The sequence below is a fragment of the Coffea arabica genome, chromosome 8e, assembly GCF_036785885.1.
Source record: "Coffea arabica cultivar ET-39 chromosome 8e, Coffea Arabica ET-39 HiFi, whole genome shotgun sequence".
NCBI classification, from domain to species: domain Eukaryota; kingdom Viridiplantae; phylum Streptophyta; class Magnoliopsida; order Gentianales; family Rubiaceae; genus Coffea; species Coffea arabica.
This window is the reverse complement of record NC_092324.1, coordinates 49,930,291-49,946,415: the sequence shown is the minus strand read 5'-3', so window position 1 is coordinate 49,946,415 and position 16,125 is coordinate 49,930,291. Positions and strand designations below refer to the sequence as shown.

At 35.1% G+C, this 16,125-nt stretch overlaps 2 protein-coding genes across 3 annotated transcripts; both read left to right on the top strand.

Annotated features, from left to right (window-relative positions):
- The first annotated feature begins 3,339 nt into the window (after positions 1–3,339).
- LOC113703619 (probable sodium/metabolite cotransporter BASS5, chloroplastic) lies at positions 3,340–7,192 on the top strand. Its single transcript, XM_027225045.2, has 9 exons — positions 3,340–3,738; positions 3,860–3,907; positions 3,996–4,099; positions 4,318–4,448; positions 5,146–5,339; positions 5,408–5,660; positions 5,744–5,997; positions 6,083–6,165; positions 6,656–7,192. Exons 1-9 carry the CDS (start codon positions 3,582–3,584, stop codon positions 6,725–6,727), a joined length of 1,296 nt encoding a protein of 431 aa, XP_027080846.1. The 5' UTR covers positions 3,340–3,581; the 3' UTR covers positions 6,728–7,192.
- A 3,395-nt stretch (positions 7,193–10,587) lies between these two features.
- On the top strand, positions 10,588–14,995 carry LOC113703620 (uncharacterized). Of its 2 annotated transcripts, XM_027225046.2 has the most exons (5): positions 10,593–11,141; positions 11,235–11,313; positions 13,826–13,894; positions 14,406–14,578; positions 14,665–14,995. In XM_027225046.2, exons 1-4 carry the CDS (start codon positions 10,780–10,782, stop codon positions 14,511–14,513), a joined length of 618 nt encoding a protein of 205 aa, XP_027080847.1. In that variant the 5' UTR covers positions 10,593–10,779; the 3' UTR covers positions 14,514–14,578; positions 14,665–14,995. The 2 variants fall into 2 exon arrangements, with proteins under 2 accessions (XP_027080848.1, XP_027080847.1); XM_027225047.2 differs by lacking the exon at positions 13,826–13,894 and having other exon boundaries at positions 10,588–11,141.
- The last annotated feature ends 1,130 nt before the right edge of the window (positions 14,996–16,125 follow it).

The following is a 16,125-nucleotide window of genomic DNA, read 5'->3' as shown; positions in this document are numbered from 1 at the left end:
CAAACTCGTTTCAATTTTTTGGTGATCGCACTCAAAATCTCATGTGGTGAGAGAATAGTTTTTGGATTGTAATTTTCTATGAAAATTTTTTACGTTTTCCTAAGCATATTTCTCAATCATCGTTTTACTTCACATACATCAAATTATAACAATACAATTTTTTTATAAAAATTTCTATAAATAGCAATCCAAGTAGGACCTAAGTTTTTCTAGATTAATTCGTTTCAATTGCATTTAATGGTGTAATATCGGCCCCATTGCAGAGGTTTAATTCCATGACAAAGCTTAAAATTATACTATCACGCATTTCAATTTTTACACTCTCAATCCTCAATTTTCTAGACAATGTGCTATACTACAATCCATATCATGATGAACATAACCAACCAATTATGTATGGACAAGATTAAACCATACACATGTAGGACGCAGTACGAAATATAAAACTTGCAGTAGAAATTTGGATGTGATGTTCATCACTCACACGAGTAAAAATTTAGACAGTGAAGTCAGAGGATCATTAGAACAATGAAGTTAGAGGATCATTAGACTAAGCGCGCATTTGATAAAACTGAAATTTAAAAATTGAAATCTTAAATCTGAATTGTGAATTTATTAAATTATTAAATATTAAATCTAATACACTTGAGTGCATGTCACATTTAGTGATAAGTGAATAACTTATCACTTAATTTTGGAAGCGAGTTTTGCCTCGTAAATTTAGTGCCACTTAATTAATTCAGATTTTTAATTTTTGGTTATCAAACGGTTTGAATATGTTAAGATCTGAATATATTAAATTTAAGAGTTGAATTGGGTTATCAAACAGGGACTAAAATTTTGACTTCCAATTGGCATTGAAATCATTCAACTCTCCTTAGGTAAGTTGAACGCCAATTAAAGATAAGGTGCAAGCCTAGATAGAAGTTAGAAGTTCAAATTTCAAACCTCTACACTTACACCAAAAAATCGAAGAGTATGCAGTAATTGGACAAGAACTCAATGCAGTTATGTTTTGTGCGATTTTGTCCGGTTGTTCTATGTGTTCGAATTTTTGGCATACAAATACATGAAAATGTTGTACTGAATATATATCAAATATTTGATTTTTGTACATCACTTTTACTATAAATACAACAATGCAATACAATGATACATCAAATAATATAAAAAATACAACAACCGGACCGAAACGCATGGAATTCTAGCCACGCCGAGTCCTTTCCATAGTAGTGCGTTTCTTTGATTTAGAGGCGTTAATCATGCTCTTTTTAGTTCTCTTTGACCCTGTTCATTCCTCCTCCACTACAAATCAGAATCGGAGTAGTTGACTATTAACACACACACCCAAAAAAAAAAAGGTGTTGAAATCATTCATGAAAACAAGTATGTTAGTAGCTATGCAGTCGGGGTATGCTTGCTTATAATAATATGTCAACGAGGTAGAACAAATAATCTGAGGTGGAATAGTCCTGTACCACCAGACAAAGTCAAAATCATTGCGCAAAGATCAGGGAGCAAACGACGAGTTAGAACCTTAATGTTTTGTTTTTCATTCATTGCTTTTTTTCCCCTTCTTTTGTTACTTTCTCATTGATTCTATTCTTTCTTTAGGATCCTCACTTTTTAAATTATCGTAACAGCAGTATTTTCATTTGCATTATTTCCCTTAATTTTTGTTGCATCCGGTCAGGCTTGACGTGTGTGTCTTTCTTCTTTTTCTTGCTTTCTACTACTTTTCATTCTTTCAAATTCGGGGTCATAGAAGTTGTATTTGTTTGAAATCGGGGGCAGGAAATCTTCTTTTTTTTTTTTTTTTTTGGCAAAATAACCTCCTAAACAGATGATGGATATTACATAAAAAAAAAAAAGAAATACGTATGAAATATACACCCAAGTTCAAGAGAAAACAACGACTAAATGAAAAGTATTTACTCCCTTTCAAAGAGAATCTTAGACTGTGTAATCAATCATTTGCAAAATTGGAAATTTCACAAACTTTTAAATGAAATTAACATGCTCCACACTTAGGGTACCGTGAAGGTGTTTGAGCCTTTTTACTTAAAATCTTACTATTTCGTTTTTGCATTATTTTGTTGGTTTGTTAATTCTACTGTTTCATTTCTTGGTCAATAATAATGCCTTGATCTCTGTCACTATCTTCTTCACTATTATCATCCAGTTCTCAAAGTGGGATATAACTAACTTTGCCGTGCAACTTTTCCCATTTAATCTCTTCAAAAACATCTCTAAAATGTGGTCTTTCAATTTCTTTATTTTGTTGAGATTTCATTCATGCAAATACCTTTTCCACTCCATCGATTCGAGTTTGAGAAACTACTTGTGAATGGGGACTTCTTGTGCTTGGTTTTGTGGACTTGTTGAGACATCCACACCATTTGCCCGACAGACTTTGCTGCTGAACTGCATTAATCATTTGTTGATGCAAAGTTCATTTCACCACTCCTGAGTTTGAGTAACCAGTGTTACATAGCCGAATTGCCTTCGTTGAAACTGATTTTGTTGGTTGGCCATTTCCATTCACAGACAATTTTTAGTCCAAGGCTTGAAAGATTGAGCGGAGGAGTCATTTTATTGCTATAACATTAAAATTTTGATTCTGACAAAAATAGCGTTTCCCTTGCAATAAAAATTGTTAATGTATGTGCAATACAATGGAATGATCTATTTTTCAAATATAATTAATTAGTACACATATATTTTCCAATATAGATTAAGCATATATTCATTCACAATAACTGTGGCAAAAGTGTAATATTATTGTCATACATTTTAAATTAATTAGTATTCAACCCTTGTTCTTTTTTTATTTTTTTTTTCAAGTTTCACTCGGTTTATGAAGTAGCAATTATTTGTTAGGTTTGTTTCAAGACTCAATCAGACATAATAGCAAAATTGAACTTGTTTTACCAATTTTCTTTTATAATAATTCTCTCATTTCGTGTGACTTGCAAAAATTTGTAACTTTTTTTTTCTCTCTTTTTTTTTTTGGGAAAGGTCCTTTTTAAAAAAAAAAAGATTTGGATAATCAAACTTAGAAAGATGGCATTGTACTTTCATGTGAGGTGACACTAATGTTTGTGGCACTCTTTTCTCATTCATACAAATGTATCATAAATACAAATTTCACAAATGCATGACAATACACTATTTTACATTCATTAACCAAAAGAAGAAAAAATGGAGAAGAAGGACAATTGACCCGGGTGTCGACACCTAAATGGGTCGCTCGCGGGCCTAGTTCTGAAAAAGATTGGGCACCATCAACTGAACCTCAACGGGTCACTGTTCGGGCTGGTTCTGAAAGAGATTGGGCCTCACCACGTATACGTTGACTTGATTCAATCTGCGCAGGGGAGAGTCTCTGTGCACTCTCCCAGTAGGACTGCAGATTGACGAACCTTCCGCCATGTCTCCTTAATCCCTGCGAAATTCGATCCATTCCTTGCCAATTCATTCGATTCCATTTGGCATTTCCAAGCTCAAAATACTGTACTGCTGTGCTGGAGACTGGAGAGGGAGCTCCAGAAACATAGGAGGAACATTGTAGTGGGAAAAAGATGAGTTCAAGTGGTCAACTCCTTCCTCAGCAGCATCAGCACTTCCAGCAGTCTCGGATCCTCCTTCAATCATCCCCTTCCCCGTCTTTCATCGGAAAACACAAAATCCCACTACGTATTTTTCCAGAAACTCACAAATTTCCCCACCATTTGTCAGGTCTGCCTCTGTTTCTTGTTTCTTTTGCTAAATATGTAGTAATAAGATTGGGTAGAGATATGTCAAAATCTCATCTTTTTCGCATGTTGAAAAGTGGAATCATTTGTATACTCGTTTTCAGGAGGGAGACTTCGGGGGTTTTCACTTAATTTTCATCCCGTCTCAGCATGTGAGTTTTGTGCTAAAGACTCTTTTTTTACTATGCTTTTTGAGTTTTCTGTGTACAATATTTATGATTTTAAGGTCGGCAATAATAGGTGGGAATTCGAGATGGTTAGCGCCGCTCAGAAGTGCTGGTGAGAAGTTATCGGGTTCACTGGAGCCTGATGAATCTTCTAATTACTCAAAAGAAGCGGCTGAGGTACTTTTGAAGTGTTCTTTCTCCTTTCTTTATATTTTTTAGTTAAAGTTGAAGGAATATGGCATTACTTTTGCTCTTGTTTGAAGTTACAAATGCATGAATTGTACTATGATTGGGACTGAATGTATTTTTGCTCAATAATGAAATCTCGCCGCCCTTTCAGAATATTAATTAGTCCAGGCATACAAGTAGCATTAAATTTCCTGTTTGAATTTCAGATTCTTAAGCCAAAGAAGGCGTCCTTCTTGACAATATTACAGGGGGCCAACTCCGTTCTGCCTCATGTGGTCATTGCTAGTACTGTTCTGGCTCTTGTTTATCCACCTTCTTTTACATGGTTCACAAACAGGTTGGTGTACTATTCTTCATATGATTTAGTTGGCCATCTGATGCATTGTAGCTATCTGTTTCCTCACAAGAATGCTTGTTGATTATAGCTGTATTTTGAAGTCGGGAAATGAATCTTTTACTAGGGGAAGATTTGGATCTTCCCAATAAATTTCCAAGGAAGTTAATTAAAAACAAAGAAAATTCCAAGGAAGTTTAAACTTTCCATAATATTCAAGTTCAAGATCTCCTGCAAAATGAAGACCATAATCTTATAAAAGTATGTATGTCATTTCTAAATCCATTGCATCCAAGTGCAAAATATGCTAACTTAAGAACTCTGGATGTTGTCTTAACTGAGTAGCCTTACCGCTTTGTTTGAGCATATTGAATGTCCACCATACAGCGAGTTATCTAAGAAATTTGGCATCTGCCTTCCCCCAGTGCATCTCTGATCTGACCAAATAGTATTGGTTGTTCCTCCAACAAAATTGATGATATTTTACTTTTGTCATTCCTATCTAAAAGGAAAACCTGACCTGTTTCATGTTGATTGCTTTGGCAACTAGCTATTACAAAAGTTTCTGCGTCAGGAATGTAATGTGATGCTGTTCTTGAAGAATGAAATAATGGTCATCAGTGTTTTCATTTCTGCTGAAGAGAAAAGAGACATACATAGTATCTATCGTATACCTAATATCTGTTTCTTGATGATTTAGGTACTATGCCCCAGCACTAGGTTTTCTGATGTTTGCAGTTGGTCTAAATTCTAGTGAAAAAGATTTTATCGAAGCATTCAACAGACCAGCAGCCATTTTTGCTGGGTACGTCGGCCAATTTGTTGTAAAGCCCCTTTTGGGGTATCTCTTTGGCACAATTTCTATGACTATATTTGGTCTTCCTACTCCTTTAGGTAAGTTTCTATTCTTCATTCCTAGAAAGTTGGTTTGACAAACTAACTAAAGTATATGTATCTGTCAGCTGCGGGGATTATGCTGACTTCTTGCGTTAGTGGGGCACAGCTTTCGAATTATGCAACTTTCCTGACAGATCCAGCAATGGCTCCTCTAAGCATTGTGATGACATCATTATCTACTGCTACTGCAGTCTTTGTCACCCCATTGTTGTCATTGTTACTCATTGGAAAAAGGTTGCCAGTTGATGTAAAAGGAATGGTTTCCAACATTCTGCAGATTGTAGTTACTCCCATTGCTGCTGGATTGCTTCTGAATAGGTAGTGAGACAAGTCAAGATACTTTACCTTTTCTCACTAAGGATGCCAGTTCTTTTATTACCTGAATTGATTTGCATGTGCAGAATCTTTCTCCGGATTTCAAATGCTATTCGTCCATTTTTGCCTCCTCTATCAGTATTCGTGACTGCCCTCTGTGTTGGAGCTCCATTGGCGATCAACATAAGTTCTGTTTTGTCACCATCAGGATTGTCAGTGCTTTTTCTTGTGATTGCATTCCATTTGGCGGCATTTGTTTCTGGTTATACCCTCACTGGCCTTTTATTCCACAACACACCTGATGTAAAAGCTTTGCAAAGAACCCTATCCTATGAAACAGGTTTTGGATTGTTTTAATCTTGTGCACTTTTGCATTTTTAAAATTTTGTTGTCCATGTTGAGTTACTCCTTATCCTCTTTTGTAGGCATGCAAAGTAGTCTTCTTGCTCTTGCACTTGCAAATAGGTTCTTTCAAGACCCTCTTGTTGGTGTTCCTCCAGCTATATCTGTAAGTCATTTGGATTACACAAACTTATTCTTGAGCAATTAGAGATCGTTATTTTCTAATCTGGAGAATTTGAGCTTCTTTACATGGATAATGATATTCCTAGCATTATCATTTAGCTCTGGTTGGTTGTCAAGTTTCACTATCTTGCCTATTAATGTTGTTGAGTTGGACAAATCTTAATTGCAACCATGAATTTGGATAAAATTGACATTTCACTGCTGTGCATGATGTCTTTTTAACTCTATGTTATTTTGATTTGTCTTTTTAGCTCTGTGCATCTTTCATGAGTCAATTACTTTGTGTTCACTTGATAGTGTGAATACGACCAATTCTGCAACAGGAGAAAAGAAAAAAAAAGATTATACGGTCAATGTATGGTGTAAGATACAATGAGTTAGATAATGATACTATTTCTTTTGCTTGATGGACTTCTTTTTTACTTTTCTATGTATCGGATTACTTAACATGAGCATCTTATCTGTATATGCAGGTCGTAATAATGTCTTTAATGGGTTTCTCACTTGTAATGCTCTGGTCTAAGAAGAGCGAAGCTATTGCCTGATAAATATTACTACTTGATTTCTTCTTATGTAATAATACATCCTTGGCTTCTGCCCATCCGCTGTCCTTTGGTGCAAAAGAAAAGGAGAATGCAGGGGTCACTGATGCGGAATGTGATTTTCCTATCATTCCCTGCCTTTGGTTGTCAAAGTATTCTACCAGGTTGACAACGCTAAAGGATCTTGAATGCATGGCTGATTGCATGCTCTTTGTCCTCTTCAAGTGCAGAAGAATTGGAAATCTTGGCGCCACCTCTAGAAAATACCACGTAAAACGTGACTTCTAGCAGAGAAGATTTCTTAATCGAGTGTTTTGTCATGCTCTCCATCTCCAAGTTCGGTTCTTGGTGACATATTGGCTTGTAAAAGAGCAGAGTACATGTATTAACCAATTTGAACTGTTGCTGAATGAAATGACAAGCACGAGGAATATTTTTAACAACTTGTGCTTGTGGCAGCCTTTTTAAGTTCTTGAATCAGTTCCTTTTCTCACTGTACCCTGGAATGTCATCTGCCTCGAACGATTTATTGTTTGTTACAGTTCCTGCTATTAGTCGAGGATAAGGTCTGCTTAAAAGTTCATTTTCACATTGCATCATATTCGAGCACCGTCCTTATCCTCTAAGCTGCTGATTCTTGAAGTTACAAAATGGTACAGATTTCATATAGAAGTCTGACGAAGAGAAAATTTGTCAATACATATTTTTTACCAAAAGCCACTGGTGACATTTTATGGGCGCATTATCTTCTATTTCTCATACACTATTATTATGCCCCTTTATGCATTCATTCATCTAAACTACTTAAAGCCGCGAAGCCTGATGAACAGTTGATTGTGCCAGTTTCGCTGTGGTTTTGCAGCTCATTTTGTCCTTTTTCGTCTTTTCGCGGGCTTCATGTAGCGCCCTTGCTTCTGCTTCCGCTTGTCCTTGTTGCTTTGTTCCCATTCTGCCCTTTCCCTTGTCTAAACTACTTAAAGCCGCGAAGCCTGATGAACAGTTGATTGTGTCGGTTTCGCTGTGGTTTTGCAGCTCATTTTGTCCTTTTTCGTCTTTTCGCGGGCTTCATGTAGCGCCCTTGCTTCCGCTTCCGCTTGTCCTTGTTGCTTTGTTCCCATTCTGCCCTTTCCCTTGTCTAAACTACTTAAAGCCGCGAAGCCTGATGAACAGTTGATTGTGCCGGTTTCGCTGTGGTTTTGCAGCTCATTTTGTCCTTTTTCGTCTTTTCGCGGGCTTCATGTAGCGCCCTTGCTTCTGCTTCCGCTTGTCCTTGTTGCTTTTTTTGTTGCTTTGTTCCCATTCTGCCCTTTCCCTTGGTTCGCCTGTAATTTTGTCCCCAATTTTGTCCTTTTGTTTCTCCTGGATCTTCCGCTGTTGCCTGACTTTACTCACAAATGTTAGCTTTTCTCCCCAATTTCGTCCTTTTCTTTCTCCTCCATTTTCTTTCTTCAAACTATAATTCTCTCTTCTCTTTTATATTTATTATGATATTCATTAATCAATAAATTAATTACTCAAAATATATATATTAACAAATATATTGATTTTGTAAAAAATAATGCCTCGAGTCACCTTATTGTAATTTAAATTTCTGTAACACATAAGCACATGTACTATTCGTTGACTTTGAATAAGATATTCATTAATCAATAAATAAATTACTTCATGATTAGATAAATATAATGAGCTAACAAGTGTTAGTAATTTTTGACATCAATGATCTAATAGACTGTTTAAAATTACTCTTTAAAATTGTGTTTTTTCTCCATAACACAGAAGCCCATGTACTATTTGTTGATTTTGAGTAACATATTCATTAATCAATAAATAAATGACTTCATGATTACATAAATATTAATGAGCTAACAACCATGATTAATTTTTCATATCAATGAGCTAATAGACTCTTTAAAATTGTGTTCGCTACAAGGAATGCAGATAACAGAAAGTTGGCAGATAACAGAAGGTGGTTCAACCGGTCAACCCGGTGAACCGGCCATGAAACCGGGCTGGTCCAATGCTGATTTGAACCTCCGACTTCAAGCATAAAAGCTACGCGCACTCACCACTAGCCTAGCAGTTCACTTGATGCTTATTCACTCCTTCTATATTATATATTAGATTTTTATTCTTATTTTATTTCTTCAAAACAATATTTGTTTGGAATCTTTTAATAAAATTTCATTATTCTCTAAATTCTATAAATTATGAAATGGATTTAAAAAATAACATATTACACATTTCATTTTAAAAACAAATATTATTCTTAATAACCTTTTGTGCTTAAAATTCAAAAATAAACTAGATAATTACACTTAGATAAAATTTTATACTTGAAGTTTGGTGGATTACTAATTAAATTTAGGTTTTGTTAATTCTTATAAGAATTAATGATTCTATAATAAATTGGACTAACTGAGTATTTACTATAACATAGTTTATTATAGTTTTAACCATATCAAAAATTATAAAACATAATATTTAAATATATGTAGTGACCCACCGGTTGGACCATTCATCCACTGGTTGAACCAGTAACCCGTTGACCCACCTCTTTCACCGGGTTCCTCCCCGGACCGGGTTTAATAACTATTGTTTACCTTGCTCAACGAAAACAATTATTCTATCAACCTCTTTGACAGAGACTTCATCCAGCAATCTTGATCAACAAATGTTCATTACAGCTTATGAGACATAACAGTTATATTCCCCTAAATTATCCATCATTTATGTAATGAAATAAAAAATTTACCACCAACTATGAAATTCCTCTCATTACACAACTTCACAAAATTTTACCATTACCGCCCACTCTAAATATTTACAATAATAACCACACATATATAAACAAAAAAACAGATAATATAAACAACATCAAACAATCATAACATACATTTTCTCACCCAAAATATATATATCAAAAAAATTTCATTTTCTCAAAAATATATATATATCAACAAAAACTTCACACACATCCAATAAATATAAATCAACTATACCAATCTATCTTTAACTTCCATTCACTTCACCAACCATTTTCTAAAAATATCCAATAATTTCTTTCTATTAAAAAAATAGTTATAATTAATTCTATACCCTTTATATATAATTTATCTTCCACAATGTATACATTAACAAAAATATTTATTCTCTAAAAACACAACTTTAATTCTATAATACAAACACAGACTTATTTTCGCTACAAAAACATATAAATATATTTTTATATCCTATTTATTACCCATTTTATATATCTCCACTTTTTCCAAAATATATTTTACTCCAACCAATTATTTTTCACAATATAACATAATTTCTCTCTATTTCAAAAGTACTCCTTAAATAATATTCGTTAATAATTGAATTATTAACTTAAAGTTCTTCCATTTTTAAATTAAATAACATAACACAAATGCAACTACCATAAAACACTTATCAACAACAAATCCATAGCTATTTAATAAATACAAATTAATTATACCACTTTCCATTACCTTCCATTAACTATATTCCAAAAATATTACTTCAATAATATTTCAAAAACTAAAAAATTCAAAAATATACAACCAAAAACCAAAATTAAAAAAAAAACTTTTCTCTAAAATTATAACCTACATTATCATTAAACAATCAACAATGGACACCCCGCGAAACTCGCGGGACACCAGGCCTAGTCTATCATTATCCATGGAGGAGGCAAATCGTAAACATTTCTACGTATAAAATGAGCAATCGAGCAATGAAACAACGAGTATATATTTAAAAAAGAAGAAGAAGAAAAAAAAAAGAACTCCTTGAAAGAGTTATAATTTGGGCATTCCAATTATTGGATACTTGCTTAAAATCACGGAACAGTGGAGTAGCATCAATTGCGAAAAAGCTAGTTAAATGCTTTTGTCTATTAGTGCTATTATTTCGCTTGAAGAAAGAAAATGAAAATATGGAAAGTCCAAATCAAGCATGTCAGTTATCCCAGATAAGTGATGAACCTACAGAAGGCAGATTGGATTTGCTTGGCTTCTTATTACATTTTGTAGCAAATTCAGAATCATCAGATGCAGCTCCCTGGCTATCCACAGGCCACACCAATGGCAACTATTACTTCGCTCTCTCCTTTAAAACTGTCCTTATATAAACCAAATCAAACATCTGCAAAATCCGACCTTTTTGCCAGAGAAACTACCAAAATTTCGAGGCCCTTCAATGACAACATCACTCTGAGCAAGAAATGCATAGCCACTCTTGTGAGAAGTGCTGGATTGGCCTTAAGTTTAACCACCCTTGTGGGAGTGGGATCATCCATTGCATTTGCAGCTGAGACACCATCTTTAGTGGGCTCTTCTTTGCCGTTCGCTGAACCTTCAAATGCTCTCTCCTTGCCTACCTGGGCTGTTCACGTCTCCAGCGTGGTTGAATGGTACCATTAATTACAATTTATCTCTCATTCAGGGAGTGTGCGTGCTCCTGTGTGGCAATTCTGATGTGTTTTATGTATATTTTTGTGTTGAAGGATCACTGCTATGGCTTTGGTTTGGCAATATGGGGAAAAATCTGGGAATGAATCTTGGAAGGGGCTTTCTTGGGGCATGGTGAGAAATTTTTGTGCTGTTACACCAATTTTGCTATTGTATATAAGCCGATTTCTCAAAAAAAATAAAAAAAATCAATTTCTCCAATTTCTCCATCCCTGCTTACTTAGAATCCTCTTTTCTTTTGCAATTCACTCACCACTCTCACAGTCACAACCAAACACAGATATGAGGCCTAATATTGACGGCATCCGCAGGTTATACACCAAATATCCACCAAACTGATCCTAGTAAATGAGTAATTATTGACACCAATTTTCCAACACAAACGACAAAATGAAACTAAGGACCTTTCATTATTTGTTTTTCTTTAGCGGATTGGAGTTGGTTGCTAAGTTACATTTTCTTTTTAGCTGGAAAAAAAAAATCTAGTTTATGTGCTTTTTGCTTATGTTGTGTTTATTGTTCTGATGCCATACTGCTTTCTGTTATGTCTGCCTAAATTTTGTTACTTGTACGCTTTCAGGAGTGTAGTTGTCCCCATGGTTAAGTTCTGATACATAAGCTTTCTGGATAAGTAACTAATATCCTGAAGTGGATTAGTCTAATGCACTAAATTAAAGTTTTGTTTAGAATCAAAAGAAATAGGATCATGGAACTTTATTCTGATTTCTGCCTCTTCATTGAAGAAGAAAGGGCTGGGGATGATTAGAAGTAACAGGATGAAAATTACAGGATGAAAGAAAAGAAAATAAGGATACCAGCAGGCACAAAAGCGAGCATAAAGATTTGCTTCCGGAAGACATCTTTTTTTGGGGATTGATTAGAGAAAAAATGTATGTGGTGCTTATTGTGGTTTTTGTGTAAATCTTCCCAATAATGGGAACATTCTTTCCAATAAATTTAAAACCAAGTCTGAATGATGTTACAAGCCTGACCATTTTGAGAAGGATCCAGGGTTCTCTGACATTAATTTGTGATATGGCTTCGTAACAGAAGCAGCCAACACTGAATTGGGAATCGAGTTAATTGATGCCTCCTCTGCAAGCTGGCCTGTCATGTCCTAATGATCTTCCTTTGGAAATTGTTACTCTATACTAGAGATCAGTAACTTTAGAAAGCGGGCTTTGAGTTTCATCTTCGGCCTGCAATGAAAATGTTTTCTGTATTACTATACTTTTCCTCAATCTCTTGACAATCTATTGTAAAAGGAGAGGGTGAGCGTGTGCATGTAAGTTTTCTGCAGAAGGCATTAGGTTAATTTAGTTGGGAATCATTAGAGTGACAGGAGATCGTCAGCTCTACTTTATATTATGAGAAATCATTCTAGCAGACAATGCAAAATATTAAGAGAGAACAACAGATAAGAAATCAAAGGACAAGAAGTGCTTGTTTTTTAATAGGTGAGAATAACAGTTCTGGCCATAGCTGAAGATATTCAATTTGGCACATGTTGGCTTTTATTGAATAGTGTCAGCAATCAAGTCATCAGAATCAACATATGTGGGAATAGTACAAAAATCAATAGTCACAGTTGAAAAGGATATGAAAATGAACACAATGAAGAGCATTTGCTTCCCTACTACCAGGCCACAATGACTTATGGCTTATATCAGGATTGTGCTCCACCATGTCAGGTAAGTTACAAACATCATCCTCGATTGTGAAGCACACAGGTATGTTGGAGTAGGCAGATAAGTTCTCCTTGCATAGGCTTTTTAATGAAATCTGTCTGAACTTCAATTTTTCGTTGTACCTTTTGTATAAATGGGAAATACTCTGATAAATATGTTATTTTTCTCATAAAACAAAAATAAAAAAGTCATCCACAATATGGTTAGTTAGTGAACTATTCTCTATTTGGAGTAGCTGCAGAAATTAGGGCTAGTTTTTGCAACTCCTGCAACTCTAGAGAGTGATCTTCAGAGAGATGGAGAAGGCTATTGCTGCTTGGAAGTGGTAACAGGATTTCTATTTTGACATAAAGTTATGCCATTTCGTCCTTTGTGTAGTGTGTTGATGGCGCTGAAGGAATGTGCTGTTGCCAACAATGGGAAGTGGTGAAAAGCATAGAACTGTCTGAATCTCTGTATTGCATAATGATAAATGGAATATTAGCTAGTGAGCTTTTTTGGCATACATGAAAAGATAATGGATTTGAATCTCTAGTGCCATTAGGGTTTGATGACTTACATAATGCCAAGTGATGCATCCTAGAATTTTGTTCTGCAACTGTGAAATTGTCAACTCAATTTTCTCTGTTACTTACTATCACTTTGTTTGAAAGTGAAATGATGATACTGTAGCAGATTCTATTTGCTTTTAGATTCCTCTGCTGGCCCATGAGTTTATAATTTGAATGGCATTGTCAGACTGGACACTTTCAAGTCTTATTTTGCCCAGATCAGGTCTTGATACTTGTTCATAGATGTCCATAGTACATGCTTATATAGGTCAAGTGGGTTTAGCCTTCCAAAAGAACAGTAATTACTTTTCTGATATTGTAATAGATAATTGAAAACTTTGAAGTTTGTTTTCCTTATAATGAAATTTGACATGCAACCTTTTATAGGTGCCCTTACTAGGTGGAGCGTTTTGTGCATGCACATGGCACTTCTTTTATAATGCAGAATCTTTAGAGGTAAATTGATAATGGTTTTTCTCTCGGAGATTTACTTTAATCTTGCTATCAAGATTCACATTCCCATGATAGTGATTGACATTCATCATGATACTTGAGCATTATGTGCTACTTCAATGGAATTTTCCTGTGCTTCTCTTCCTCCGCTTAGTTGTTCCATTGGTTCTATTATTTTAAAATAAGATTACCTCGTGAAATTCTTAAACAAATCTGTATCCGTTATTGAATCATTGCTTTAGAAAACCCTAATGACTCAACAGTGTTTGTTGTTTAACCATTGAGACTGTATAAATGAACATAATAACATTTTAACTACTAGAGTGACGGGTTCAGTAAACTTGTTTATCAACAGAAATTTATGTATTGTTTACATCCTAATATGCTCCTTTATTCTAACTTTTCTGCCGGAGTAGCATAATTTACCGTATGGGTCTTTCAGTTTTGCTACACGCTGCATGGAGTAATTTAGGATCTGATGCGAAATGTGCAATTCTTATTTGCGGATTGTCAGGTATTAGTGGCTCTACAAGCAGCATTAACTGTGATCGGTAATGTGACAATCTTCATTGCTGCATTCCGAATATTCAAGTCTTCAGAGGAAAGCTCAAAGAATCTATGAACTCTACATATGTGGCAAGCGATAAGGAATCTAATTTCCCTTTCTTTGACCAGAGTCTGCTGTCGGTAAGTGCATCCTTCTTTCTTGCGTAAATTTCAGCTGAGGTTCCATTGCATGCAACTAGCAAATGGTGCCTCTCCGTTTTATGCAGGGATATGAATGGAAAGAGGAAATTTTTTCCAAAAACGAAATTGTGGAAGCTCATCAATTTTATGAATTACGTTATCTCCTTGCCCTCGTGGAAGCAGTTCATGGAAGTTTGCCTTCACTTGCTACCACTTGCCAGATGGCTGGAAAGTATTTGGCCATCATATGGATGAAGTTTGTCAATCGAGTTATTTGACTTGGGCTCTCTGCTCCAATATTGTACACTTTGATCAACTCAGCCAAACATCATATGGCATAACAACGTTTATTGACTTTGTATCCAGTTCTTGTCACGCTTTAGCTTCTTTATTGCTGAAAAGCCTTTTTATTTGGTATGATGCCTTTTAATCCGTCTTTACAGTTTCGTGTTTCAACAGGGTCTATTGTGCTTAGCACCAAAAGTTTGCGAACTATGATGACTATCCTGACAAATGTTCCTGACATGTATGATTGAAGTAGATGAACCTGGAATTCGTTAGTCGTGTTTAGATAAGACACACTATTACTTGTTGGTTAGGCTGTGCTCCAACTACACTGATGCTTTTCCTCCAATATGCGCTGCAATATACGAGAAAAAGAGTATCCCTGTGCCAAAGCAACAGTAGCAGCTTCATGTAACAGCGCGCGTCAGATACTATTTGTGGTTTTTCACTCCCCTTTTCCTTAGATTAGACTAGAATAAATTAGGCTAGAATAGATTATACAAACAGTTAGATTAGACTAGAATAAATTAGGCTTGAATAGATTATACAAACAGTTATCGTTGTGAAAAAAAAAAGAAGATAGATGCAACTAAACCAAATTATACTTCTTCTTTTTCTTTTCCGATTAACTAAACCAAAATTCAGTAACCCTCTAGAACTGTGATTTATGAAGATGGAATATCAAGAGTGTCATGAATTTATGGGATCACACTGAACATGTGTATTATATAGTACAAGATTGGTTCTTAATACTTGTGGAAATGAAAAACAAACAAACAAGGTATGTTGGTTTTTTTTGTTAAAAAAAATATTCACGTAAGGAATATTTGTCATACTTTCTGCTTAGTTTTGCTAATGTATTGAACGCCTGCCTCTGGGCTCAAGCTTGACCCTTACCCAAAGAAACTTTCTGGTTGAAGCCAAAGTTGAATGTGTTCAAGCATCTACCAGTAGGAAGAAACATTCCGTTCCACTTCCATGTAAATGAGGTCTCCAACCAACATCAGACTATCGCATTCAGAAAACCATAAATTCATACGCTCACGAACTTATTAGCCTGATTGATTGAGCAGAGTGGAGCTCAAGCTACTCGTTTTTTTTTGCAGCCTAGAGCTGCATATTTAGACATTTCTGAGTGCTAATGTTTTGAATACTAGTTCATCCGAATTTAGTCAAATGTTGCTAATGTGAATGGAAACGAGGATCGAAGGGGTTGTTTTGTAACTTTTTTCTTCACCGTAATTCTTTACTCGTTGTAATGA

Bases quoted from the DNA above. Each gene is read 5' to 3' on its own strand.
- LOC113703619 (XM_027225045.2), top strand. From the start codon at position 3,582: ATGAGTTCAAGTGGTCAACTCCTTCCTCAGCAGCATCAGCACTTCCAG. The intron at 3,908-3,995 runs GTGAGTTTTGTG...CGGCAATAATAG, and splicing joins TTTTCATCCCGTCTCAGCAT to GTGGGAATTCGAGATGGTTA. The intron at 5,998-6,082 runs GTTTTGGATTGT...CCTCTTTTGTAG, and splicing joins AACCCTATCCTATGAAACAG to GCATGCAAAGTAGTCTTCTT.
- LOC113703620 (XM_027225046.2), top strand. From the start codon at position 10,780: ATGCAGCTCCCTGGCTATCCACAGGCCACACCAATGGCAACTATTACT. The intron at 11,314-13,825 runs GTGAGAAATTTT...AACCTTTTATAG, and splicing joins AGGGGCTTTCTTGGGGCATG to GTGCCCTTACTAGGTGGAGC. The intron at 13,895-14,405 runs GTAAATTGATAA...GCGGATTGTCAG, and splicing joins ATAATGCAGAATCTTTAGAG to GTATTAGTGGCTCTACAAGC.